Here is a 27,863-nt window from a genome sequence, read left to right as displayed (position 1 = left end):
TGCTCAAACCTGGTCACACATTGAATAAAAGGCCGATCCTGGATTCATGCCAGGTCTTTCCAATAACCACACCTAAGTGCTTTCCAAGCTGTCACCTAGATAGCAAAGGACTTGCATGTGTTTTGACAGCTGCAAAAGGAAGGGCAGCTGGGCAGAGCAGGCCTTGCAGGGAGACAGTGGAGGCCATTGTAGCAGCAGCTGCAGGGATGTGTGGAGTCAGGGCCAGGGAGCAGCTTAAGAGTGGAGAAGCAAGTTACCTCAACCAAGAGGACAGGAAGATTTAGGGATTGTGATTTTGGCCTTCACCCAGGGCTTTTCCAGGACTTGTTACCTTAGAAATGTTACCATAACCAAAAGCCATTTACTGCACCTCTGCTGAGGCTCGGGCTGCTTCTCTGGGTACGGTCCTTGCAATGCCCTTATGTCCCACATCCCATAGTTTACTGTGTGTTCCCACATGTAATATCAGTATAAGGTGCTCTCACCTCCACTTTCCAGATGAATAATCCAAGTCAGAAAAATTCAGGGACTGCCCCAACTTCTCATGATTAGACAGAGGCAGAAGCCAGACCAGACGTCCTAACCAGATCCTATGCATGGGAAGACTTTGAAGGTTTACATCTGGCAGAACTTTCAATGACTGTTCTGTAGGCAGAGAAAAAGGGAGCTGTATAGGGCCCTCTGGGAGTCCTCCAGACAGTGGGCGTGCAATTCTGTGCCCTTCAAGGAGAGATGTGGAATCACATCATTATTTGGAGTGGAAAACAACTAGACATCCGGTTTCTGTAGCAAGAGCAGAAAAGAATGCTTGTCCGGGATCCTGCAGGAATCTATAATTCACCCTAGTAGCCTTGTGAGGAACCTCCAGGCTCTTCAAAAGACACCTCCGGGACTGGAGACCCAGGTTGAATTAATTTATCATTGAGTTAGCACTGCCACCCTGTGGTAGAAACTAGGCGCTGCGTCATCCTTATCTTCCAGGTAAGGACTTCGGCCTAGCACGCTGTTGCTTTCCCCCCCTTTCTTCTCTCCATTTAGCTTATATGACAGGACAAATAGTAATGATATTACTGAGATGGGAAAAATAATCCAGGAGACAGTTTTGTTGGAGGGAGAATGAGCCTGTATTTCAACAAATTGAATTAAGTGTGTCTCTAACAGGGAAAAGAGCAGAAATCCTTTCAATTTCATGGCAAGGGGAAAGATATAAATAAATTAGGTCTACTACTTTGCATTGAATGTAGAAAATTTGTAAAATCCTTTTACTTTTAATAGAAAATATAGACGTAGTTTAGGCCATAATTAATTTATGTTTCCTTTTTTTCTAATCAATCAGGCACACAGTCCCTCCTCTTCCCAGGAAAATTGTCCCAGTGGGGATCTTGGGGAGGAGACCAGGGATTGTACATTCCTTTACCTCAGAGACAACTTGCTACTTTATTTGTAACCTTAATTCAAGTCCATTTGTCAACAGGCAGAGTCATCCTTCCCAGCAAGAAGATTGGGGGGGGAGGGATGGGGGATAGTATTCTATTGTACTTATATTTCTTTTTAATAAGAGCTTAAATAAACTCTGAAATCAATGGATCTTAGAATGTAGGCACTCTTAGGAAGCAAATTTTGTGCCTTTTAAATTGAGCTTTATACAATCCCGCGGTTCTGCAGAAGTGGCACCTTGATGAGTCTCCCTAAACCCATTCCCTGAGTGAGATGCAGGGGTATGAGTGGGTGGACTTGGGGGTTCTGAGCAAACAACTTCAGGTGGGGCTCTGGTTGTTCCCCACCGGGTGCTGTCAGCCCCTCCCATCTCCTGGCGACCCAGCCCAGGGTGGAGATGCCCCAAGCCCACCTTCCCCTCTCCAGACAGACTTGGGGAATACAGGGCTCAAGCTGACACTGTCCTTGGCCGCATCCGGCCAACCTGTCTTCCTCCCTTCCTCTCTGAGCACCAGTGGGGGCTTGATCTGTCTGGGGACATGGGCCACTCTTGCTGGGTGTCTTCAGCCTCGTCTAACCTTCCAGCCCTTCCCTATTGGAGTCTTGGGCTCATCTCCCCTCTTCTCAATGTGTTTCCTCATCCCTCCTTAAGGATTTAGTGTTTCTAATGGGGACGTAAAGGGCGGGTCCCCAATAAAGACCATTTAAAGGTCCACGGGCTGTGGAGGCAGAGTCAGCATCTCTGGCCGCAGCATCCATCGCTTTCCTGGTGACCCACTCCGTCGGTGTGGGAGCCCGGCTCAGGTCCCAGGTTTCCCCACCCCATCCCCACTCCAGGGCTGAAGACAAGGACCCTTTGTTGACGCTGGAGTGAGCCCGAATGGCATCTCAGCCTCCACAGTGCCTGGCACAGGGCGTGGTCTAGGAAACAGCGCTGTGTGAAGGCTGCGTTCCCCTCCCCACCCCACAAGGTTTTGCAAACTGACTGAAACGGCCTCTGCTTTGAGCAGACTTCTTGGGAGTTAGATGTTTCTGTGGCCTGATTTTCTGCATCTGCAAAACCAAGAGGCAGGTCCTGGTCTGCAGGGACCCCAGATGCTGTTCTCCTGGCCACCCGCGCCCACCCCCGACGTGGCCCCTCCTCCCCTCAGCTCCACGGGATTGGCTTTCAGTCTGCTGCCTCCGCGGTGCCTGGGGCAGCTGTCCCTCCATCATCAGACCTTCTGAAGAGCCCTCAGTCACCCTCCACCCATCTCCATTTCCCTCTAGGGCCATGGGTCTCGCCCAGGCCTGTGCACCTGCTGTGTCTCGTCCCTGAAGCGCTGGCTCTGTGGGAGGAGCAGAGGGACATCCAGGGATGGGGACCCCAGCGTTAATGTCTCAAACTCAGATGCCCGCGGGCTCCGCAGGGAAACACACAAGCTGTAACTGATGGCAGAGCACGTGCCCTGGGCAAAGGGCAGAGCCACCCCGCGTCTCAGACTGTCACCATGGAGCCTCCCCTGGGGCTGGTGGGGCCTCATCTTCAGATGTCTGGAGTTCTAAATAAATTGTCCTGAGTTTCTAAATGTCGGCAACTAAGCAACATACAGCTAGCTGTCTTGACTGGTGGGTGCTGGCGGCTACTCTCAGTGAGCAATTCGCATGTGCCTGGTAACATTCTGGGCCTTTCTGCACAGTTAAGTCACCATTACTGTCGTCACACCTCACAAGTTGGGAAACAAATGCCCAGAAAGAGTAAGTCATCTGCAAAGATCACGATTTAATAAGTAGTATTTGAACGCTGGCAGCCTGGGTTGAGCTCCCACAAACAAACCTGGGGCTTTCACCCCTTTCTATGCAAGTTTCTGAGTCCTAACAGCTGTTCTAATGAGCAGCAGCTTCTACGTGCGTGGTGAGTACACACTATCATGTTCAAGTCTCACGACAGACCTGAGGTGCATATTAACATCCTTATGTTATGGGTCAGGAAGCTGAGTTCAGAGAGCATGACTTTCCCAAGATCTCTCAGCCTCCGTGGGGACCGCTATGACCAACACTCAGGTCTGTCTGGCTCCAAAGTCCCGGCTCCTTCCACGCAGCTTGGTTTCTCTCTGAATCCCCGGTGTCCAGCCTCGGGCCAGGCTCAACAGGCCCATCAGGGCTCCTGAGGGTGCTGGACAGGACTCCCGGGCAGCCTCCTACGAGGGGCTCAGTCCAGGGTGGCCAGGGTGGGCCTGGGTCTGAGCAGCGCCCTGGAGAGGCTCACTGCTCTCGGTCCCGCTCTCTTTTCTGCGGCGAGAGGCACTGCCAGATTCCCCTGTGCACCATCTCACTGCCCAGAGCATAGTTGATGGCGTTGACCGTGGGCACAGCCTTGGCAATGAGAGCGGGCACCTGTTGTGACAGAAGAGTCCAGGAGAGAAGTTTCAGAGCCTCTGCTCCTCTCTCTGGTCCCAACTGGTGACTGCAGTCCCCCATGCTCGCCCCGACATCCCCCCAGCCGCCAAGCATCTGTCCTTATCTTGATTCTGCAACCTCTAAGCCTTCTCTATGACATACGCTGGTGGTTGATGCATGAAATCACGATCCTCTGGGCACCAATCTCAGCCCCTGGTCCCAGAGGGTACGTGTCACCATCTGGCTGGCTGTCCCTGTCATCTCACATAGGCCTAGGCCATGTCGAGCAGCGGCCCTGCGTCACCAGGGGACAAGCTAATACCCAGTGAGTTATGAATGTTCAAAGGAAAAGAGAAAGAGAGAGCTTATCTTGGAGGCCATAAAGCCAGAAAGAGAGATGGGGTGAAACAGAGGCACAAAGATGGGGAGAGCTTTGGGTACTGGCGGTGTCTGTACCATTTGCAGCTTGGGGGAGATGGAGGTCACATCCGCAACGGCTGCGTACAGATATAGGAGAGCGTAGGGGCCCCAGCCGAGCAGCAGCGTCCTGGCTGGCAGAACGGTGTTCACCTGGGGAGACATGGGTAAAGGAGGGAGGCATCAACTTGCTCTAGGCGGTCGGCAGCCCCGTGAGGTCCAGGAACCAGGTCGGCACTCGGCAGGGCTGTGGGAAGATGCTGAACCTGTGGGGGAACCTGGGACCAGATGAATCTCTCTTCTGTTTAAGATGCCTGACCCTAGGCCTCTCGTTCAAGCTTACTTGACCTCAGCTGCCTTGTCTGTAAAGTGGCCTGATAATGCCTGACTTGCCGGGACTGGCGTGGATAATGAGCTTCCTTCCTGGTCTGTGTTCTGAGAAACCAGGGGCTCTGTGAGTGTGAATGTGTGCGTAAGGGTCCTCAAGCTGCGCTACCCTCACAACTCAGCCCCAGAACCAGCTGGCCATCAGTAGCTGCAGCCAGCTTGCAGGTCAACCAGTCCTGGGTTCAAAGGGGCCGCTTTCCGCCGTGTGAGATAGAATCAAGCAGCAGGCGATGTGGTACCACATGTGGCCACAGGAGGGCGCACGACTTGCGGTCTAATTTCAGGGTGGAACTTGCTAAATTCCAGCTCCCCACATACATTCAGAGGTTAAAATCCTGACGCTAAAAATCAGTGCCTATTTTCTTACTGACCATGTCGCCTTTTAACAAAGAAGGTGACTTAAGCTCGCAGGCGTGGTCCCTGGGACAACGCGTGGCGACCTCAGCTGATGTTACTGAAACGGATGGTTTAAAGTCAACACGGAAAAATCCGTGTGGCAGCCTTGTCTCCTGGCCGATTGAACCTCCAATAAAATGTGGCGACTTTGAGCACCCAGGCAGGGCTAGGGGAGGGCAGAGCGAGGAGGACAACCGTGGAGGCGGTGATGAGCGGGAAAGCACCGGCACAGCCCTCGCCCTCCTTCTGTGACCAGGTGAACCTGGGTCCACAGCTAAAATCGATTTGTACAGTGCTTTTCCAATTCAAAGAAAAAAAAATGTGGCAGATTGTGGCAGAGAGTGTTTTTTTATGCACTACGATTGCCCACTTGAGTGGTGGAGTCCCAGACCTGGGTTTGATCCAACTCTGCTATTACTAATTGCATGGCTTTTGAGTTGTTTAGCTAATAACCCCTTTCAGCCTCAAATTTCTAATCTGTGACCTAGGGACAGTAAAACCTTCCTTCCTCGGGGAGTGGGTGCAAAAATGAAATGACATAATGCACATAAAGTAACATTAGTACCTGGGTTTTTTGGTTTGTTTTGTTTCTGAGTTTTTGGTACTTCTTATGACTCATCTGCTAGAGACTGTTCAGTTGATAAAGTTAAAGTAAAATCGTGGCAAGAGAATATTAATGCAGAAATTGAGAAATGACCATGAGGGCTTATTTTGATGTATTGTTTTTCTTGGACAAATGTGCTTTCAGGTGTGGTTTTATGTTGTGGGTAACAGCCTGTGCCTGTGATTCAATGAAACATCTTGAAGCAATTTACAAGTAGCATTTAAAATGCATGTAATTTTGTGCCAACCCTCACATTCTTGGGAAGGAGCAAGTGTAACAGCAAGGATGGTGTCCGGTAGGGCGCCCTGGCTCTCAGACTTACGGGGTCTGGGTAAGTCTGAGCAGTTCTGATACGTCCTCCCAGGTCTTGATGATCCCCAGCAATGGGGAAGGTGTGTTTCTGCCCTAACACCCCATATGCTCAATGTATGAAAGCTGAATTTCTTTCCTGATCGTTGAAAACACAGAGAACCCCTGGTTGTTGTCGCATCATTCATGTTCCCTGGTGTCCCTGAGAGGGACAGAGAGATTTCTCCTGCTCTAGGTGTTGATCCTTACCGGAGGACGGCCAGTCTTCCCGAGTTTCTGCTCCATGAGCCGATAGGATATGACTGTGATGAAGAGGGGCAGGAGGAAGTTGAAAAAGGCCATGGTGAAGAGGAAGCTGGTGAAGTTTCTGCAGACAGAGGGGATGGAGGAGTCAGGATTGCCTCTCAGAGACGATCAGCTACCCTAGAAAGCCCACCAGACTTTGCTCTAGACAGTCAGGTGCACGGAACTGCTCCCATCAGATGCGTTTTCAGGGTGTGGGTGCTCCCAAGTCCCAGCTGAACTCCCCTCGGAACCAGAGAGCTACTAGGTCCTCCTGGAACCTGCCTTTAGGAGCCAGGGAGCTGGAATGAAGGATAGTCCTCCTTTAACTTGCTGTTGGGCGGTTCATGTGCTCAGCCCTGCTCTCTGTATGTGCCCCAAGCATAGAGAATGGGACACTTTAGTTTGGGAAACGTGTTTCCCAAATGGAGATGTCAGTGGACCAGGAGAAAGGCTCATCCAAGGAGTGTTCTTGGCATAGGGATTTGGAAGGACCCTGTGGATGAGACTGGACATTGTATCACTGAAGAAATCATTGAAGGGATCAGAGAAGAGCCTGGGGTCCAAGGTAGTGGTCACGGGGAGGCAAGAGGGCTGCCCAGAAGCAGGTGGGAGTTACAGGGAGGTAGGCTGCCATTTCATGAAGGGGAGCCCATGTCACCTGGGTGCTGTCCACTAAGGAGGAGTGGGAAGGAGGGCTGCCAGAAGGACTGGACACCAGCTCCGGAAATACCTGCAGGGAATGCCCTGAAGGGCATTAGACAAGACCCAGTGTTCTCCAGTGGGCTGGACCAGGGAAGAGGGTCATCAATGCAGGTGCTTTATGAGTAAACATGAATAAACATGTAAAGCAGATGAATGCAATGTGGCTCTAGTGGAAGCAAGAGGTGGACTGAAGCCCATGTGGTCCCTCCCCAAGGCAGCCCCTAGAGGGAGCTCCGGACTCCCCAGAGCCAGGTCGACCTGGCAGTATACTAGACGTGTGGCCCACAATGGTAGGCTCCATCATCCATTTATTCTTGTCTCTCCAGGGCTTGGCTCACAGCAGACGCTCAAGGAATTCCGAGAACTGAACTCTATGCCAAGGAGGTCCCTTCCAATGCAAAGACCTTAACATTCTTTGACACTATCGAACCAAGGATATGACTCCCTGTAGAAGTTGGTAAGTCAGAGCTGGGACATCTGACTGTACTGAAGGTGGAAAAGGGGTCATGGAGCTCAGTGAATGTTATAACCAACACAGGCCAATAGCTCCCTGGATAGGACCCCTTCTGGGGCCCAACTCTGCACCCCAGTTTGCATAACATTCCCATCACTTGGCCAGTCTTTGGAATGGGCTTTCCTTAGTGGGTATCATGACTAGGGAGTTGAGATTGTCTGGCAAAAGCTGACATGTCCCCATTTGGATTTTCAGCTGACACTGCTGTCCTACAGACTCAAAGCCAAGACTCCCATGGAAAGGAGCCTCGAAGCCGCTCCCCTCACCTCACCTGTCCCTCCTGGAATAGTCCAGGGTGCAGCATGTCCCCAGCGGCTCACGGTCATAGTGTCCCCAGCCCAGGAGGGGCAGTGTTGCCCAGAAGGCAGAAGACAGCCACACAAAGAAAACCAAGGAGACGGCCGTGTTCCAATCCAGTCGGCTGCCTGCATGGGACACAGGAGGAGGGTGGTTGAGAGGAGGAGATAGCTTGGCAGAGTGAAAAATAATGGACTCTATGGTCATGCAGAATGTCCCTAACTGCTGGCTCCGATGCTTAATAGCGTAGTGCCTCCGGCAATTAAGAGTTTCTCTGAGCCTCAGTTTTCCCCTTCACAAAGTGGGAATGATACTCCCTGCTTCAGAAGATTGTTATGAAGAATAAAAGAGATAATTTTTATTATAACACACCCCCCCCCCTTCCCTCTTCCTTGTTTTCGTGCTGCTCGCCTGTGCCCTCCAGCACGGGAAGGGCTTTGATACAGAGGCCCATGTGACAGGGATTAACTGCTCTATATTAAGGCCGAGAGAAGGTGTGCATTCACATGTGCACATGTGAGAGTGCATGTGTGTGTGTGTGTGCACGCATGCATGATGGTCTGAGGGAGCTTTGGGGACAGGGATGGGGTAGAAGTGGTGGGAGAGGCGCTCCAAGGTCAGATGGGGTGGGAGGGGCTCAGATAGGAGTTAGGATAAGAACAAAGGCATTTTTTTTTTTTTTTGGCCTGGACAGAGGCATGTGAATTTGTGGAGGGCAGGGGGCCATGTGTGTCTGTGGCCAGGGCAGATCTGCGATTCCAAAGGGGAAGTGCTCAGGTCTTGAGGTCATGCTAGCTATGGACCCCAGAGTAGCCTCTGTGCCAAGCAAATCCACAGCTCCAGGACTCAGAGCCCAGGAGACAAAGGGAGAGACTCCCTCTGGAGGCATCCAGGCCATGCCCAATCCCAGCTCTGCCCCTATACCTGTGTGACTTGGGGCAAGCTACTCAACTTCTCTGAGCCTCTGCTTCCCAGTCTGCAAGCTGGGGGTTTGCTGTGAGTGGAAACTGAGCCACGGCCCCCCAGATACATGTTTATGTATCTCTGTGGTGAGTGTTATTCTAAATGGTCTATGGGTGAACATGTTTTTCTACTTTAATGTGTATTATAATTATAAGGACACTAAAGTTGTGATTTCACAGATATTTTTTAGAATGAGACTAAAGCAGGTGTTTAAATTTTTTAAAACGGGTCACTTTTAAGAAAAAAAATAACACAGCAGGTGGTACACTGATATGGATAATTATGAAGATGGAATTTGACAATACAGCTTGAAAAATCTGGAGCTAGACTCATTTTCATGAAGCCTTCGCATGACAGAGGCTCCATGGAAGTGTGGGGTGCGAAGGCACATGCCCAGTTTTACACACACACACACACACACACACACACATGCCTCCTCTCTGCCTCCCAACAGTGCCTGTTTTCAAGGGTATTTTCTGTATCCAGGATCTCATTTGATTTTCAAAATAAAACTGTGAGGTAGGTTATAAAAATCATCCTGCAGAGGAAGAGACTAAGTTCACAGAGGACCTCTGACTTGCCTGAGGCTGTAGTGGGGGCACAGGCAGCCTTCCCAGCATGTGCCTCAACACCTCTCCTGCACTCTCCCCACCCCTCCTTTCCTGAGTGCCCACACCCCACGCTCATGGTCACCTACACCCACCCACAGTTCCCTGAACTGGGAAACACTGAGCAGACCTTCTCCCTGATCACCCTCAGTAGGTGGATGTCCCTCCACCGTGGGAACCCGAAGACATACGGGTGCAGTAGTGGTGATAGCGCCCCCAGGCGATGGCTGCACTGCTGCAGATGCTGGCCAACACTGTTGCAAAGCCCTGGAAGCCGTGAACCTGGCATCCTTCTGAGCCATAGGGCCAGCGCCTGTGGGAGACACGGGGCACCAGTGATCCCTCCCCCCGTCCCTGTCTTCCTCCCTCACCTGCTCAGTAGCAGCTTGGAAGGCACTTTTAGCTCCTTAGAAAAGGGCTTTAGTATCTGTTTTTCCTATGAGGAAACTGGGGCCTTAGAGATGGAGCCGCTGCGGTGAAGGGGTGGAGCCTGATGCCGACTCTCCAGGCTCAGGGTCCTTCACGGCACCTCTGTTGGACCGAAGGGTCTCCCTGGTGATCAGATGCCTGCATCACAGGAAATGGAACAACCTGGTTGGGAGGAGAGCTTGTGCCTGAGGCTCAGAGGGGAAAAGGTACTGAGCCAATGTCACACAGCAGATGAAGACAAAGACAGAGGGTAGATCCCAGGCCTCCCAACTCCCAGCCTCATGGGCCAAGCAAGGTGGAAGCTTCAGTTGTCCCTCCCCAGCCCTGGGAAGGGGTAGGAGGAGAACAAGGCAAGGAATCCTCACTGATTCAGACCCTACAGACTGGTCAGCTCTGAGTGTTCATAGGAGGGCAGCGGTGGGGTGGGGGTGGGGCTCTAGCTTTCACAGGAATGTTCCGTCAGCTTAAGAAAACAATCCGGTAAACACCTTCTGAGGCCACTTTGGAAGACCCTGGTTTGCACATAAGGTCTTAGACACGTGTCAAAATCCTGTTTGCTTTCACAAACACTTATTTATGGCTTCCTAGGTGCCAAGCATTGTTTTACGTTATTTACAAATAATAAGTCAATACTTCCAACAACCATATGGGTTAGGTAATAATATGCAATTTACAGGAGAAGCCGAGAGATAGAAATAATGAAGTCAGGATTCCAACCTAGGCAGCCTGGTTGCAGAGCCCATGCTCTTAATCCCCGCAGTCAGCCAGCTCTGATGGTCAGGTCCGAGCAACTCCTGCGTTCCAGAAATCGGCTGGGGTTCTACAGGGATAGTCTGGAATTCGGATTTAACCTAGTTCAGTCTGCCCACCCTCTCCCCTGTCGTCTTCTACAGGTAGGCAGAATGTCTCTGGCTTGCTGCCCAGTGCCCAGAGGTCAGGCCCCAGAGCCCAGGGACTGCGGGGGGGGCAGGTACCGGAGGAGGCTGGACGTGGCTGCCATGAGGGCATTCAGGCTAATCCCACTGTCCGACAGCGCCAAGCTCAGCACCAGCAGGTGGCTGGGAGTCCGCAGCTCCGGGTTCTTGCAGAAACAGAGGATGGTCAGGCTATTGAGGCTGAGGCCGGAGAGAGCTGAAAGGAAGGGGAGAGCTGGCACCGGGGCTGCAGAGGCCCTCCTGGGCTCAGAATGAGGGGCCGTGGGGTGGCTGGGGCCTCAGCAGCCTCCCCGAAACCCTCAGCATCCATCTCAGTGCAGCTCACCAAGCCCCTACACAGCGGGCTGGCCCTCAGGTACCGAAAGCCACGAGCTGTACACCCTGCCCTCTACCAACGCACGGCCTGATGGGAAGACAGACAAGGAAGCAGTCCGCTAAAGTGCAGCACGGTTTGTGCCGGAACAATTACAGTCATGGGCAGCCACTGAGCCCTTATCACGTGCCCGGCAGGGTGTTGCGCACTTTATGTGGGTCCTCCCTCCCAGTCAGTCTTCACCTGGACACCGTCCTCCCCACTTACTGCAGAGAGGCCGAGGCTCAGAGATGCTGGCCAGCTTGCCCTAAGTATGCAGCTAGGAAGTGGCGGAGCTGGGACTGGAAATCAGGTTTTTCAAATTCCAGAATGCCTTCTCCAAGGGCTCTGGAACAACGTCAGGGAGAGCACTGGCTAAGGGGTGGCAACGTAGAACTGGGAGCTTCCCAGGACACCAGGCAGTGAGGTGAGCTTGAAGGGAGTGGTCTCCAGTGGTAGACAGACCTGACCTTGAACTTCGGCTTTATCACTCATTTGCCACCCCTTATGCTCCCTGCACCTGGGCTTCTCCCGTCTAAAGAGGAATGGGGAAGGATCCTGCATTCAAACTGTGAGCGTCCACTAGGAGGACAAGGTGTGGAAGAGCGTTCTAAAAAGAGGGAACAGCGGGCTTCCCTAGTGGCGCAGTGGTTGAGAGTCCGCCTGCCGATGCAGGGGACACGGGTTCGTGCCACGGTCCGGGAAGATCCCACATGCCGCGGAGCGGCTGGGCCCGTGAGCCATGGCCGCTGAGCCTGCGCGTCTGGAGCCTGTGCTCCGCAACGGGAGAGGCCACAACAGTGAGAGGCCCGCGTACTGCCAAAAAAAAAAAAAGGGAACAGTACGTGCAAAACCATCAAGCTGTAAACTTTCAAGGCATGTTTGAAGACCTAGAGAGATGCTAGACTGTAGGGTTCCCAGTGGAGAGGAAAAGGGGCTTCGGCCACCAGACGATGGCATCCAGGGTCTCTGGGACCAGGCTGGTGGCTGCGGCTCCCTCTCCACTGTCAGTTCTCGTTGGGTGAGAAAATGTGTTGATTATTTCTCTGGACCTGCTTTGAACAAGGGCTGCAGCCCCCATCAACCTAGTCTTGGGCTGGCGCAACTCCAGCGGCTGCCGGCCCAGCTCCGGCCTCAGTGAGCATCTTAGGGGCTCTGGATTGAAGCTGGTACCTCATGGACCCAGGTCACCCCTAGAGCAGGAGACTTTAGGGCCAAGGGAATGGAGATGGTGCAAGTAATGTGGGGCTGGAGAGGAAGGGAATGAATGAACGGAAAACCCTGGGTGTCTATCTAGGCCAGCACTTTATGCCCTGATCGCATCTAACCTTTACCGCCACCCACTTGGCACGTCAGGGCACCAAGGGTCGGAGAGCTCGAGTGTCTTGGTTTCAGTGACACAGACAGCAAGTGGCAGAGCTGTCTGCCTCCAGAGCCTACCAGGGGCCTGATCTTATATGAGATTCTTAGCAGGACTTCCAGGGAGCGGATTCAACTTTCTCTTGGCTGCAGAGACATGAAAAGCCCTGGTTCTTGGTCATGCCCTGCGCAGACGTCCCCTTCTCAAAGTTCCTCCCTCCCTGAGCCTGACCAGCTTCTCCCTCTTGGCTTCCCAGCCTGCGTGCTGCATCCCGCAGGTGCAGCCATCGGAAGACCCCATGGGTCCGGGCACAGAGGAGTAGGGTTTGGGGACCTCTCCTTGCCAGCTTTGCAGCTGCGGCCTGGGTTCTGGGACCCGGCCGAGTTCCTGCCCCACCCCGGCTCCTGCCTGGCTCACCTTCCACCAGCAGCACCGTTCCCACTGCCAGGACCTCCAGCTCCCCGAAGCCGGTGGGCAGGGTCCCGGACTCTGCCATTCTCTCTGCCTTTCTCCCCGCTGACCCAGCTCTTCTCTGGCTCCCCCGGCCCAGGCGCCTCTGTTATAAAGGGCCATTCCACGTGCTGGCACATGCAGGTTATTGTGCTAGACGCTGAGCTCCTTTTCGCTGCCTTCCCTGGCCCCTCCAAATCGTCCTCTTGGCTCGGGCAGAAGGAGCCCATTCACCAGTTAGACAGTGCCGCCTTTGTGAAGCCAGCACGGAGTCCTGCCTCATTCATTTCGGCTCCATCGGATTAAGGACCCGGAATCCAAATGGTGTATGGCTGAAAGCTAAATTAGAAGAGGGGAGGGATGGGGGGCAGAAGGGGGGATTTGAGCTGCAGCTGAGCCTGAGAACGGGTCAGGAGCCAGGCCCTTCCATGTTTTCAGGTGCTGACAAGCCTAGCACCTGTGTGCACGTGTGTGCACGTATGTGTGTGTGTCCACCTGCTCATGTGTGTGTTCTCACAAGCGATGGGGAAAGAATGCTGGTTGGGAAGTCATTTGCTGTCATAGAAAGAGCTCCAACTGGGACTAGAGACTGGTTCTGGTTCTGCATTAACCATTAACTAGCTATGTCCCTGGGGCGGGACCACTCGGGTCATCTCAGTTGCCTCTTTTGCAAAGTAAGCATCTTTGCCCCTGGCCTGTGTGAGTCTTGGTCAGAAGAATACATGTTGGATATAGCCTTTGGGGCTGCATTTCCTGTCTCCCATAGAGCACTTAAGTTGTGCAAGCACAAGCATCTCCCGAGGCACTGGATTGGGACAGAGGGGCTTCTGTCTTCTTGTAAGTGGCCCATGACCCACTAAGAGTTGTGCCTTCTATAAATGAGGGACTGCTACAAGTTACACACTGGCTTATAGTGACAGTTACATCAAGAAACACTATTCCTGGGAATTCTCTGGGGGTCCCGTGGTTAGGATTCTTCGCTTTCACTGCCAAGACCTAGGTTCAATCCCTGGTCGGGGAAATAAGATCCGACCAGCTGCACAGCGCAGCTAAAAAAAAAAGAAAGAAAAAAAGAAGAGAAAAAAAAAAGAAACACTAATTCAGAACAACTTAATTCATTTTCAGGTAAAGAGACCAAGGCTCAGAGTGCTACCATTACTGAACACAAGCTCATGTGCCCGATGCACAGTGAGGCTAAACAAACGTAAACATCAGTTTGAAGCAGAGAAAGGTTTATTGCAGGCCATGCAAGGAGAAGGAGTGGCTCGTGCCCCCAAAAACGCAAACTCCCCGAAGGCTTTCAGCAAAGCATTCTTAAAGGCAAGGTGAGGGAGGGGCATGGTTGGTGGTTGCAGACTTCCTGGTGTCAGATCCTTTGTTCTTGCAGCTGTCCACCTATGTCAGGCCACGATGTTCTTGTAAACCTTCAACAAGACAAATGTTATTCTCTTTCTGCAACTCTTTATCTCTTTATGAATGGCAAAGCGTTATACTCTTAAAGGTCAGAGCTTTGAGAATGGGCTATTCTGTATCTTTCAGGCTATAGGCAACATTCTTAACTCTAAGCCAAAGCAAAAGAATAACAAAGTTAAAGAAACAGATCTAATATGGAGTCAGGTTTGTTCTTCCTTATTACACTACCAGTAATATAGCTAATATTTATTGAGAGCTCGCTAAGTAAGGGCTAGGCACTGTGCTAAATGATCTTATGATGATTCCTACCACAAATGCACAAATTAGATACCATCATCCTTTTTGTTCCACACAAAGAAACTGAGGCTCAAAGCAGTAAAGAATTGGCCTGAGGTCATGCAGTGATTCAAGGATGGAGCTGGAACAGAAGCCCAGTCTCCTACTGCCTGGGCTCCTGGTCAAGCAGCTCATTTTATCCTGTAAATGTTCCTTTCCCATGCCTTTCCTCTTGTTGGCCCTTTTATCCAAGCCTAACCACCCCTCAGGGCTGAGCTGACTTTCCACGTGTTCCTGGAAGCCTTCCTTGATTACCCAGTTACCAGAGAGTGTTCCCTGCCTTTCCTGATTTCCATCTTGCATTACTGTAACCAGCAACATATGTCAGGTTTTTTTGGTTCATGCCTGCAAGATTGCAAAAGACTTCAAGGGAGAAGAGAAAGCAGGACAGGACCAGGAACCAAGGTTAGAATTTAGGCTGGCAAAAGAGAGCAGGGTTGTTGCATCCCCAACAGAAGGAGGAAAAGCCAGCAGGAAGTCCCTGGTGTTCCAGTGGTTAGGACTACGTGCTTCCACTGCAGGCGGGCATGGGTTCAATCCCTGGTCGGGGAGCTAAGATCCCACATGCCATGCGGCATGGCCAAAAGAAGGAGGAAAAGCCAGAGAGGTGGGAATGGGCAGGGCTGGCTTTCTGGTTTGGGGAGGAGGAGGTACAGGTGGGAAGCACTGAGAAAATCACATTGGTTGTATCGGAAGAGAGGAAGGAATGGGAACCAATGTTTCCTGGAAGCCAATATTGTCCAAACAGGCCTGGCACAGGTATTTTGTATGTATACCGGGACCCCGGGTATCTGCCTTGGTCACACCTCACTGGTGTAGGTTTGTCTAGGTGCATGGGCTGAGGAACCTTCTGGAAAAGCCATAGGAACCAGGTAGGGTTTTCTGGGCCAAAGAGCAAGGCCTTGGAGTCAAACATGAAGAATCAATGAGTGAAAGGTGGTGTCTATGGTGGGATGAGGTTGGGGGTAGGGGACAATCAGTAAAAACTGACAGAAGCTTTTAGCTTCTCTCAAAGCTCTGGGAGATCCTGCTCTGAGACCCTCCTTGGAGTGAGATAACTCGAGGGGAGGGGCGCTCTCCACCCTCAGGCCAAGACACCTCATGCCTTTGGCATTGGTGGTAATGCCCTGAAGGCTCAGATGGCAGTGATCTGAGACTCGGTGCCACAGGGTACCCCAGGAGGCAGCTGTTTGACCAGCGGGCTGGGAGAGTTCCTGAGTCCATGGGAGACACCTCTGCGGTTGCCCCCAAATAGCTGATTCTTCCCAGCTCCTCCGTGAGCAGGTACTTGGAAGTGCCCGTGGAACTGGGTACTTACTACTCCCAAGAAAGCTTCTGTTCCCACAGGCTGTCAAGGTCTGAGAAACTTGGGTTGTTTAATTTTCATAAACACCCTGAGTAGAGTAACATTACTTCCCTCTGGCAGATAAGGACACAGAGGCCACAAGAGACCGTGTGACTTACCCGACGTCACAGCCTGCAAATGGAAGAGCTGGGATTTGAACCCAGCTGGCCTGGCCCAGCACTTGGGCTCTTTCTAATGCCTTCGCCACCTTCATCTCAATGCCTTTTCACTATAAGACAGGGTCACTGGAGAGGATTTCCAGTGGCCCTTATTAGAGGCCAGCGTTCATCTCTTTTGAGCCCAGGCACCCCGTGGGGGCTGTGCGGCCGCAGCCTGGCTGGCATAGGCAGTCCAGCAGCCGCTTGCCTCTGGGGGGCTGCCCACTTCCTGCCGGACCCTACGTGTTCTGGGCCTGAGGCTGTGGCTCTGGAAGGGGATGCCCCACCCCCATCTTCAGGACTGGGCGATTCCAGGAAGCAATAAGCCGCTGAGCCGCTGTGGCCAGGGCTCCCCCTCCCTAATCCCCAGCCTGTCCATGATTATCCGATGGCTTCAGTTGGGGGTGTGGGCAGCTGCTGGGTTTGCTGGGCCAGCAGGACAGAGCAGTAAGGGACAGGCCCCTGCCCGGCCTACAGAGCAGCCAGGAGCCATGAGGGTGGCGGTGGGCGTTCTGTGGCTCCTGGCCCTCGGAGGACCCCCGCAGGCCCGGGCCGCCTGCCCTTCTCAGTGCAGCTGCAGCCTCCACGTCCTGGGCGATGGCAGCAAAGCCAGGTACGGCACCAGGTGTGCGGGGGCGGGTTGCCCAGCCTCCCAGGCTCCACCAGCCAGGCTGGGCTGGGAGGGGTTGGATGCATGGCCCTAGGACCGTGGCAGGGTGAAACCTCCATCTCCCTGGCCCTCGAGACCCAAGGGTCTCGTGGGGCTTGTCTGGGCTGCATTTTCTTCCAGTCAGCAGGGTGTGGCTCTGCCTCGGGGGTGGACTGGAAGTACCAGGTACCTTTACACATGGGGCAGGGGTGGGGCACAGGTGTGCCAGGTCCAGAAATCCTTCCTGAGTCTTCCTCCAGGATCCTGTGAGTGGAAGCCTCTTTAAGGGCACAGGAAGTCTCCCCCTTACCTCTTTCTCTTCCTCTCCTTCTCTCCTGCCCCCTACCATCCTCTATCTCCCCAGCCCCTTCTTTCCCAGGACTCTTCCATTCTCTTGCCCCACCTCCTGGGGGTACCCAATCATACCCCAGGTATTTCTTACTGCCCCATCCATGATGGGACCACCCGATTCCTCATACTCTTCCCACTTTGGGTCTCCTCTGGCCCAGCCCCCAGGAGCCTCAGCCTTGACCCCTTTCGATGGGCTCTCAGAAAGGCCAGGAGTGCCCATTCCATTGCAAACAAGGGTCCCTCCATCCTCAGCCTCTTCTTTGACTTTCCTCATTCCCCATCTGAGCCCTGAGAGCACCTCCATCCTCTTCTCCTCCTCTCCCTGGGACGTCCCCAAGGCTCCCGTGGTTTGTGGACCCTTGTTCTTCCCCCATGGCTCATTCCCTATCTCTCTTTGGCAGTCTTTAAACTATCTTTTCTCTGACCTCTTCAGCCCATCTGTTAATGACCACTGCATTTCCCAACTTACTCAGAGATTTCAGTCTCTGGTTTAGGGTCTTTCCTACCATCTTTCCAACCTTCTGGAATTTCATCCTCCCTTTCTCCCTTGTCTTAGATGGGTGTTGGGGAGCCACTGATGGCTTCTGATCAGGACAGCAATGTTATCAGTGCAACTCTTTTTTTTTTTTTTTGCGGTACGCGGGCCTCTCACTGTTGTGGCCTCTCCCGTTGCGGAGCACAGGCCCTGGACGCGCAGACTCAGCGGCCATGGCTCACGGGCCCAGCCACTCCACGGCATGTGGGATCCTCCCAGACCGGGGCACGAACCCGTGTCCCCTGCATCGGCAGGCGGACTCTCAACCACTGCGCCACCAGGGAAGCCCTCAGTGCAACTCTTTCAATGATCTTAGCAATAGGTCAGGCTGATTGGGTGTGAGGGGAGGTAGAGAAAGTGAGGCACCCCCGAGAAAGGATACCCCATGTGGTCTGAAGAACAGGAAGAGCTCCATTTTTGGCCCAAAGCTGCGATGCTCCAACTCATATGGCTCATCAGAGGTAAGGATCTTCTCCCCAAGGGAAGCCAGGGCTAAGCCCTGAATAGGCCAGGAATAGCCCATGGCCAAGGACAGTGTGACCAGGGTGACAAAGAGGCTCCCTTTCAGCCTACAGAGAGCACAGGGCTCAAAGTCATACAGCATCAGTGGCAGAGCTGGTCCTGGAACCCAGAACTTCAGTTCCATTTCAAGAACTCTTCTTACCTGGTGATGCTGCCATGGGCAGGGACCAGGAAGGGCTTCTGATAGCAGGTTGACTTTAGGATGGAAAATGAAATTCCAAGGGCAGTTTCCAGGGCCCCTAACATCAGCTATTGGTTATGCCTCCTCTGAAGCGAGAGTTCTCACTGTCATTTCTACCTGCCCAGAAGTCCCACAGCTGATAGGCACCGGCCCATCTGCATGGAGTGTGAGGAATGAGGCCATGAAAGGCTGTTGGGGAACCTGAGATCCCCAGTGGCCAAGGGCACAGGTTGTGCAGTCAGACAGAGTCTCCTTTTGTGTCTCAGACACCTTCCTCACCCCATCTTTAACCGGGGTCTCTCGGAGGGCCCAGCCCTTACACCTGAGCACCTGGTGGACCTGCCTGTGCTCCATGCTCCCCTATCATGAACAGAGTGTGTGTACTTGTGGGTCCTGGGGTTTCCTGGGGCTGCGAGGGGGGGAGGAGTCTGGGCACCTGGAGAGATGTGCCCCCTTGTCCTTCATGCCTGATTTGCCCCACCAGGAGCCATGCGGTTGGCCTGTGCTGGCTCTTATCAGTTTCTTTGATCCCTCCATTGACCGTTTTCTCCCCCTTCCAGCACATGTTTTCCCATCAACTCCCTTCCTCCCACCTACATCCAGACCTTCCTCCCTGCAACACCCAAGCTTCCATTATCACTGAAGGTATCATTGCCTCCAATGCTTTTTCTTCCTTTGCTGGATTATAAGCTGTATGGGGACGGGGGCTGTGAGCCTGATATTCTTCTGTCACTCAGCAGGGGTTCCATGTATATCTGAAGAATGAATACGAGTGGGCGGAAGTAACTGGGCCTTTTGTGGGCACCATTGACAAAAGCAAGCCAAGCCCAGCTGACTTTGAGTACTGTATGCAAGTTAAGCTGAGGGATGCTGCTGGAGCGTGTGTGTGTGTGTGTGTGTGTGTGTGTGTGTGTGTGTGTGTGTGTGTGTGTGTGCGTGTGCGTGTGTGTGTGCGTGTGTGTGTGCGTGTGTGTGTGTGTGTGTGTGGTGTCAGGAAGAATGATACGAGCAACGCGTTATGACCTTACAAGAGAACAACCTCTCTTAGCAGAGCTAAACAATATCCCCACCTCACTCCCACCCCACCTCCTTCAGTGTGAGCAGAAACATCCTCCAGACGAAACTGGGGCTGCACAAGGGCTGGGTCCCTCACGGCCAGACTCAAAGTTTCGTTCTCTCGAGAATCTTTCCCTTTTTACCGTCTGTGTGTGTGCTGCTCTCAGTGATAGCATTTAACACAGTCCTGCATTGTCAGCTCCTCGAGGGCGGGGACTGCCTCCTGTTATCTCTCTATCTGCTTTAGTGTCAAACTTAATAGAATGAGGTTTAAGAAGTCACTGTTTGGGCAGAAGGAGCATTGGAAGGAGCTGGTAAGACTGACCTGATATACTTGCAGTGCTGGGATGCAGAAACTTACAACAGTGGTCAATAGCAATTGGGCATCTACAGGTGAAAGGTATGCAGAGCTGGTACACACATGAACTCATTCAAACACCCAAACCACCCTGTGCGGTGGAGTCTATTATTCTGGGGAAACTGAAGAAAATAGAGGTTACATAATAGACTCAAGGATACACAGCCAGCAAGCAAAGAGCCCAGAGGTGAATCCAGCTGTGGGGCTGCAAAATTCCAGCTTTTAAACACCTTGATCATCTCATGGTCCCTCAGTGTCAGGAGAGGCTCGAGGCATCCCGTGTGTGGCTTCCAGTTCTGATGCCGTTGCTATATATATATATATTTTTTTAAATAAAGAAAAGCCAAAGCAGTCACAAAAACTGAGCTATAATTTAACAAAGGAACCCTTTTAACTCCTAGATGCAATGCTGCAATGCACAAAATGATCTCAGGATTTATAAATACTATTCATTCTTAGTGCACTGCAGGTGGTATAGGCTGTAAGGGGACATAGTAGTTCAAGCTTGAGGTCCTTCAGGCCAGTGACCGAGACCAAACGGCCCTCCTGGGACACTTATGAGAGGCTCTGCAAGCAAGAAGCTCCCAAAGAGAAAACAGAAGGAACCTTGTTACTAGCCCACCTCCAGGGCACACCGCAGTCTGGGTTTGGTGTCCTATGAGGCCATGCGCACCAGGGGGTCTCTTGAAAGGAGGTTAAGTAAGGGGGAATCTCCGACCCCACAGGACTTTTGCTCAAATACTCCCATTTCTGTAACCAGGACAGTGGTGTGCAACGACCCTGACATGACCCTGCCCCCAGCATCTGTCCCTCTGGACACCTCCAGCCTGCGCCTGGAGCGGACGGCCATTCGCAGGGTGCCCGGGGAGGCCTTCAAGGCGCTGGGCCGCCTGGAGCAGCTGTGGCTGCCCTACAACGCGCTCTATGAGCTCAACGCTCTGATGCTGAGGGGCCTGCGCCGCCTGCGTGAGCTGCGCATGCCCGGGAACCACCTGGTCACCTTCCCTTGGGCGGCGCTCAGGGACGCTCCCAAGCTGCGGCTGCTGGACCTGCAGGCCAACCGCCTCTCAGCTGTGCCCCCGGAGGCCGCGCGCTTCTTGGGGAACCTCACCTTCCTTGACCTCTCCAGCAACCAGCTGCTGAGGCTCCCCGAGGAGTTGCTCACCACCTGGACTCACCTGCAGAAGGGACCCTTCCTTCCCGGCCACCACGTCAAGCTGGTCCTAGGTAAGAGATGGCATCCTTCACTTGGAACCACTTTAGTGAGACTTGGGGGTCTTAGGCAAGTTTATTAAAGCCTCTCTGAGTCTCAGTTCTTTACCTGGAAAATCACACTTGCCTTCTGGGTTTGAGTAAAGATTGAATGAGAGGCACACATTGGTAGGTAGGTTTAGGAGCTCAAGCTCCCAGCCAGACTGCTGCAGTTCAGACCCCAGCTCTGCCCCTTTTCCTTGTCCCATGAGGGGTTCGGAATCGTGGTGAGGCCCTGCCAGAAAGTGGGTGGTAGGGAGTGGGTGGGCAGTGTCAGAAGAGAGGCCTCCTGGCAGGTGTCCCTGGAGCATGCCTCGGCTCATGTGAGGTCCAGCACCGAGGGCTGGAGCAATCTTATAGCAGTTTGGGGCAGCTCCTGCCCTGAGGCCTGGGAGAGTCTCTCAAGGAGGGAATATTTATTTATTTATTATTTATTTTTGCTGTGTTGGGTCTTCGTTTCTGTGAGAGGGCTTTATCTAGTTGCGGCGAGTGGGGGCCACTCTTCATCGCACTGCGCGGGCCTCTCACTGTCGTGGCCTCTCTTGTTGCGGACAAGCTCCAGACGCGCAGGCTCAGTAGTTGTGGCTCACGGGCCTAGTTGCTCCGTGGCATGTGGGATCCTCCCGGACCAGGGCTCGAACCCGTGTCCCCTGCATTGGCAGGCAGATTCTCAACCACTGCGCCACCAGGGAAGCCCAAGGAGGGAATATTTAGACCCCTCACTTCTTGGATGTGGAGCAGGGAATAGCAAAGCCCATTCCAGCTCCATCCACCCTACAGACTATGTCACCTGATAAAGGACATTGTATAGGGTAGTACTTACATGGAAAGACGTTGTTTCTTTGAAAATCAACTTTGAATGTCCTATATATATATATATTTATATTTTATGCCCTCTTCTGATTATAATTCCTTCTCCCCTCCTAAAAAGTAGCCACTGTTATGTTTATTTGCATGTTCCCTATTGTTTACATTTACATACACATGCATATACAAACATACATGCACATAGAAATTTTAGCAAACATACATGCATATAGAAATTTTAGCTGTGTGTTTTGCATAAAATTTCATCATATCATATGTATCAACCAGCACTTTTTTTGCCCTGCAATATGTCTTGGAGATCTTTGTAAGTTACTACAAATGGATCAACTTCATTTTTTAAAACTCTGGCATAATATTCCATCATACAGTTATACTACAGTTTATTTAGCCATTCCTCCTTTCATGGGCCTTTAAATTGTTTCCATTATTTTGTTAACACCTGTGATGCCACAGAGAACATTCTTGACAATGCATCCTCGTGCACCGAGACAAATGTTTCTCTAGACTAGGAACTGAGAAGTGGAATTGCTGGGTCACGGAGTATGCACGTTAGATGTTTTAATATTAATCATAGTCTCTAAAGTGCCAGTTCTTACCCCCCACCAGTAGTGCGCACGACCATCCATGCTTGTGTCCGCTCTGCAAGCTTATTTGAATGCCAGCCAATGTGTGGGCTCCATTCTAGATGCTGCAGATACAGCAGTGAACAAGACGGATGAACATCTATTCCCTCATGAAGCTAACAGTTAAAGTGGTCAGAATGTTTAACTTTTGCCAGTCTGACTGGTGAAAGTTTCATCGTCCTTTAACTTTGCCATTTGCATCAATTCTTTGGGGATTCTGTGTGAAGTCAGATAGCTCACCACCAGAGCTGGGCAGTGATGACTCTCGGGGTGCAGATGCATCAGGAAATGCATTTAACCAGTGACACAAGGTAGCCGTCACCTGGCTGGGATGGGGGTGGGGAATAGCAGAGGAGCCGGCGCCTTCCCAGCTAGTGCTCTAAAGGACCCGGGAGTCATGGATATACAAGCAGGTCTGAATCCACCTTCCCCAACCCTTGACATTTCCGTTTCCAAATGTATCAAATACAGGTATGCAAACATATAATATGCTATTGACTAGATGCTATCAAATTTAATAACAACCCGTGGAGGGTAGAAAGGACATCACATTAAATGCATTCATTTTGTATTTAGAAATGCAAACATATGAAAAGGAAGTGTGTCTTAGAACTGAGGACCCACAATACCTCTCTATATGTTGAAGGTTATTTGACAGGGTAGGTGCAGTGACCTGCTTTCAGCTCTATAAAAGTGTTCAATTTTAAAGTAAAGAGGGCTGGGAATATAACATAAGATTGGGTTCCCTGTCATCCTCACTCTTGTCTTTTTGCGCCTGTGTCAAAGGCACCGTGGCTCAGAACAGCCACACTCTTTGCTGGGGTGATGCTGAAAGTGCCACTTATACTGGGAGAACAGGGGTCAGGAATTCCCTGGAGGTCCAGTGGTTAGGACTCCAGGCTTCCACTGCAGGGGGCCTGGGTTCGATCCCTGGTCAGGGAACTAAGATCCTGCAAGATGTAAGGCAAGGCCAAAAAAAAAAGGGCGGGGTCGGGTTCATGAAGCATTTCTAGAAATGGATGGATTCTGGCGTATTGCAGTTATTGCAGAAATACCCACTGCCTGGCCGGTAGCCTGAGAGGATCAGTCCGAGAGTGGCAGCAGTAACTGCCAATTTTGTCGGCACGCTGTATGGCTTACCCAGCGCTTAATATCATTTATCTTTATTTATGCTTATAGCCACCCAGAAACGGGAGTAATGCTGTCATTCCAGATGAAGAACCGGGCTTAAGGTTGTAGTGAAGCAAGGAGCTGGGTCTGGAGGCCAGTTCTGCTGACCCTGAGCTCACAACGTGCCTTGTCCTCCCTGGGGGAGAAGGGGGGCTGGGACTGGGGATCTGAATATCTGGGTCTCACCTCCTGCCCTGCCTTTCACCCCTGCAGGGCTGCAGGACAACCCCTGGGTGTGTGACTGCCGACTCTATGACCTGGTCCATCTCCTGGAAGGCTGGGCCCCAAACCTGGCCTTCATAGAGGCCAGGCTGAGGTGTACCAGCCCACGCAGCCTGGCCGGACTGGCCTTCAGCCAGCTGGAACTGAGGAGGTGCCAGAGTCCGGAGCTCCGTCCGGGGGCGGCCAGCATCAGGTCCCCCTTGGGCAGTGCAGTATTGCTACGCTGTGGGGCCTCCGGGGTCCCTGGGCCGGAAATGAGCTGGAGTAGGGCCAACGGGCAGCCACTTAACGGCACAGGTGTGTGAGCTCTGGGGACGGCTGTGCTGAGATCCAGACTGGGGCGGGTGGGTCATCATCCCACATGCGGGGGAATGGGGCTTCAGGTTTGCCAGGGAGAGGGAGGTAGGCTGAGCAAGGCTCTTTACTCCCATCCTGTCTGAGTGGAGTTGGGGGACTCCGCCCAGAGGCTGGACATGGGGACAGTGGCTTCAGTAATAACAATGGATCTCAACCTGTCCTGTCATATTCCACCAGCCACTCTATCAGAGACGTGGGGCCCACCCTGAGAGGAGCAAAACACTGGTTTTTTGGTAGAAGTTGCTCTCTTAGTGTATTTAATATTGATAGTAAGGTTCCAAGTTGTAAATATGAAGCCAGTATCACTAGGAGTAACTAATGCTAGGAGTTACCATCTATTGAGCGCTTCATGTGTTAAATGTATTATGTACAAGGTGTCACTGAACTTTAAAGAACAAACTGATTATCCTTCTATTTGGGGTATAAGTAAACCGAGGCTAAATGTTTGGTCTGCATCACACAGCTCGTACAGGGAGGAACTGCCTGTGACGTTTTTGCTGTGCAGACAGAGGTGGTCCATCCCTGGCACTTGGTGGGGGAGGTTTGCAGGAGTCACAGCCCATCTACATGCAGAAAGAGGGTGAAGGAGGAATAATTTCTTGGCACCTGACCAGAACACCTCCCATCCCTCCCAGCTTTCTTCTGTGTTTCCCCCGACTAGGTTGGCAAGCGTTGCTCTAGGACTGTGGGCTTGAAATCAATGTACAAACAAAACTGTGTAAGGAGCTCCACTAATGTAATACAGAAAGTTGGAGATGCTGTGATTGAAGTGGCAGTGGGGCCAGGCAGGGGTGTGCAGAGCACTTCTAGCTGGGCCTCTGCCTCAGGTTCACCCAACCCACCATACTCCCAAAGCATCAGCCTGCCACCCCTGACGGGTTAGCTCTGCAGAACTCGGGCCCTTGAGAGACACAGTGGGAGCATCTCAGATTTAGAAGGCTAATCGTTCTTAGACTATGCCTCAGCTTGTGTCTCCCCAGATTGGAGCCCAGGTGATCTCCATCCCCATGGCTAATCTAAGAAAAGTTCAGTGATGCCCAGTCTGTTCTTGGGATAACAGGGTGTTTGGCAGAATGTACACGGTCCGGGGGCTGTGAATTCGGCCCTGGAAGGAAGCTTGGGGCAGATGGGCCCGTTCATTCTCCCACACGTGCCTCTTCCCCACAGTGCACCAGGAAGTCTCCAGTGACGGCACGATCTGGACTCTGCTGGGCCTGCCTGCTGTGTCCCACCTTGACTCTGGAGACTACATCTGCCAGGCCAAGAACTTCCTGGGAGCCTCTGAGACTCTTATCTCCCTGGTCGTCTCTGAGCCCCAGACATCCACGGAACACAGTGGGGGCCCAGCGGCACCGTGGGCCAGGACAGGTGAGGGGGCAGAAGCAGCTGCATACAACAAGATGGTGGCCAGGCATGTCCCCCACATCCCCGAGCCTGCTGTCCCAGCCACTCGGCCCCCTGTGCCCAACATGAAGGAGCAACTAATCCTCCAGCCCTTCCAGATGGGGGCCCCAGGAGAGCACTTGGATGTGCAGGCAGGACCCCAGGAGGCCCAAAGGGTGAGCTCTCTCAAGGTGGTGGGGGACACTTACCAGAGCGTGACGTTGGTGTGGAAGGCCCCCCAGGCTGGGAACACAACTTCCTTCAGCGTCCTCTACGCAGTCTTTGGGCAGCGCGACATGCGGCGGATGGTGGTGCAGCCTGGGAAGACCAGCGTCACCATCCATGGGCTGGTGCCCAAGATCAAGTACGTGGCGTGTGTCTGCGTGCAGGGCCTGGTGCCCCGGAAGGAGCAGTGTGTCATCTTCTCCACGGACGAAGTGGTGGATGCTGAAGCCACTCAGTGGCTCATCAATGTGGTGGTGATCAGTGTGGCTGCCATCATCGCCCTGCCCCTCACGCTGCTCGTCTGCTGCAGTGCTCTCCAGAGCCGCTGGCGCAAGTGCCACACCAGGGGCTCCGCTGAGGCCACAGGTGCCTACGCCAACCTGGAGAGACTGGGCCACAGTGAGGATGGCTCAGAGGAGCTGTCCCAGCACAGCCTCAGTGAGGCCGACAGGCTCCTATCTGCCCACTCCAGCCTGGACTCTCAGGCCTTGGGCGTCAGGGCGGGCAGACGGATCAACGAGTACTTCTGCTGAGGGCCGTGCACACAGGTGCCTACACGCCTGCTCCCAACCACTCTCCCTCTTCGCCTCCCACGCGCTCGCTCTGACACCTGAATCCATGCTCACCCACTCTTACCTACTTGGGTATCTGCTTACTCATACATTTACACACCACCACAGCAACAACAGCTAACGCTTATATAAGCACTTACTATGTGCCAGAAAGTGTTCTAAGTGCTTTATACACATTAACTCATTGAATTCTTATGACAACACTTTGCAGCAGGCACCACTCTTCTCCCCACTTACCTGGAGAAGGAACAGGGTGAGTAAGTAACTTGCCTGTATCAGTCAGTTTTTGCTGTGTAACAAATAAAGGCAAAATTGCAGTGGTATACAGCAAAAAGCACTTATTTTCACACAATCCATAGGTCAGTGGGTTGACTGTGGTGGCTCTGCTCCGTGTGTCCTACTTGGGGCTCAGGATGGAGAGTCAGTGGCTACCTGGGGCAGGCTTCTTTCATGGAGATGTCAGATGATATCAGAGAAATGAGCAAAAACATGTGATGCCAATTAAGCTCCTTAACACTGCCATTTCTTCCCATATTCTACCTGCCAAAGCAAGTCTCATGGCCAAAACTAAACTTTAAACAAGGCAGGAAAGGATAGTTCTCCCATGGAGGTAATGGTAGGGCAGGACATATTTTGCTGAGCAGTGATCTAATCTATGTTGCCCACAAGTACACAGCTAGGAAATGGCAGCTCTAGAAATTGGACCATGCACTTGATTCCAGAGTTGATAGTCCTTGCTACTTTCCTATACTGCATCTTGATTCCATTTATGCTAACTCGTAGGCATGCACACATAGTCTCTTTATGCATTTGCCACATTTGTACAGCCACATACACACACATGCAGAGACCCTCACTGTGGACACATGGATTCTAACATTTTTTTCTCCGGGTGCCATTCTGCCTAGAGATAATCATCTGATTTTCAGTAAATTCTAGAAGTTTAGATGATGCCCAGGAGACTACGGCTCGTTTATTCTCAGAATGTCAGGCTGGAGGGGTCTGAGAGCCCCTCGTGGCAGGTGGCACAGTACACTCAACGCTGTCTGGCACACAGCTCACCTCTGTCCCCGTGTAGCAGCATTTGTGATTCTAACTGAAACTTACCTGGGTTCCTGAGGGTGTCTCAGAGCCTTCTGGGCCACTCAGTAAGCCACTTCAAAGGAGGATTCCTGTTCAGTTTGCTTAAAGCTGGGAAACCTCTGAGATGTCATCTCTGCACATAGGAGAAGACAAACGTTCCCAGCAGAAGGGCCAATGTTCTGTCTTGTCTGAAGGAGTGGCTTCTAACGAAGGGAGCATCCAGGCTGTTTGGTGCCAAGGCCTTTGGGTAATAACTGAGGAAATTTGGGGACAGCAAGTGATGCAAGAAAGCTATCTTTCCAGTATCACCTAAGAGACACCATATTGTCTTGACTCTTTGCTAAATATAAAGACCAGTGTGATGCAGTGATGTCTAAAGTTACTGTACTTCCTCTCACATTTACGAAAGACCTTACAACAG

At 52.3% G+C, this 27,863-nt stretch overlaps 2 protein-coding genes across 4 annotated transcripts; one reads left to right on the top strand and one right to left on the bottom strand.

The window, feature by feature from the left end:
• Nucleotides 1-3,681: 3,681 nt before the first annotated feature.
• Nucleotides 3,682-12,870, bottom strand: RGR (retinal G protein coupled receptor). Of its 3 annotated transcripts, none has more exons than XM_060126596.1 (7): nt 12,792-12,870; nt 10,702-10,858; nt 9,490-9,611; nt 7,702-7,855; nt 6,179-6,296; nt 4,273-4,386; nt 3,682-3,813 (listed from the first exon to the last, which is right to left on the bottom strand). In XM_060126596.1, the coding sequence occupies exons 1-7, from the start codon at nt 12,868-12,870 to the stop codon at nt 3,682-3,684; spliced, it is 876 nt and encodes a 291-aa protein (XP_059982579.1). The 3 variants fall into 3 exon arrangements, with proteins under 3 accessions (XP_059982579.1, XP_059982578.1, XP_059982580.1); XM_060126595.1 differs by having other exon boundaries at nt 9,490-9,626; nt 10,705-10,858; XM_060126597.1 differs by lacking the exon at nt 4,273-4,386.
• A 3,620-nt stretch (nt 12,871-16,490) lies between these two features.
• LRIT1 (leucine rich repeat, Ig-like and transmembrane domains 1) lies at nt 16,491-26,320 on the top strand. Its single transcript, XM_060126622.1, has 4 exons — nt 16,491-16,689; nt 20,489-20,955; nt 23,814-24,119; nt 25,347-26,320. The coding sequence occupies exons 1-4, from the start codon at nt 16,568-16,570 to the stop codon at nt 26,318-26,320; spliced, it is 1,869 nt and encodes a 622-aa protein (XP_059982605.1). The 5' UTR covers nt 16,491-16,567.
• The last annotated feature ends 1,543 nt before the right edge of the window (nt 26,321-27,863 follow it).

This window comes from Lagenorhynchus albirostris, chromosome 16 (assembly GCF_949774975.1).
Source record: "Lagenorhynchus albirostris chromosome 16, mLagAlb1.1, whole genome shotgun sequence".
NCBI lineage: Eukaryota > Metazoa > Chordata > Mammalia > Artiodactyla > Delphinidae > Lagenorhynchus > Lagenorhynchus albirostris.
This window is presented reverse-complemented; position numbering and strand designations above follow the sequence as displayed.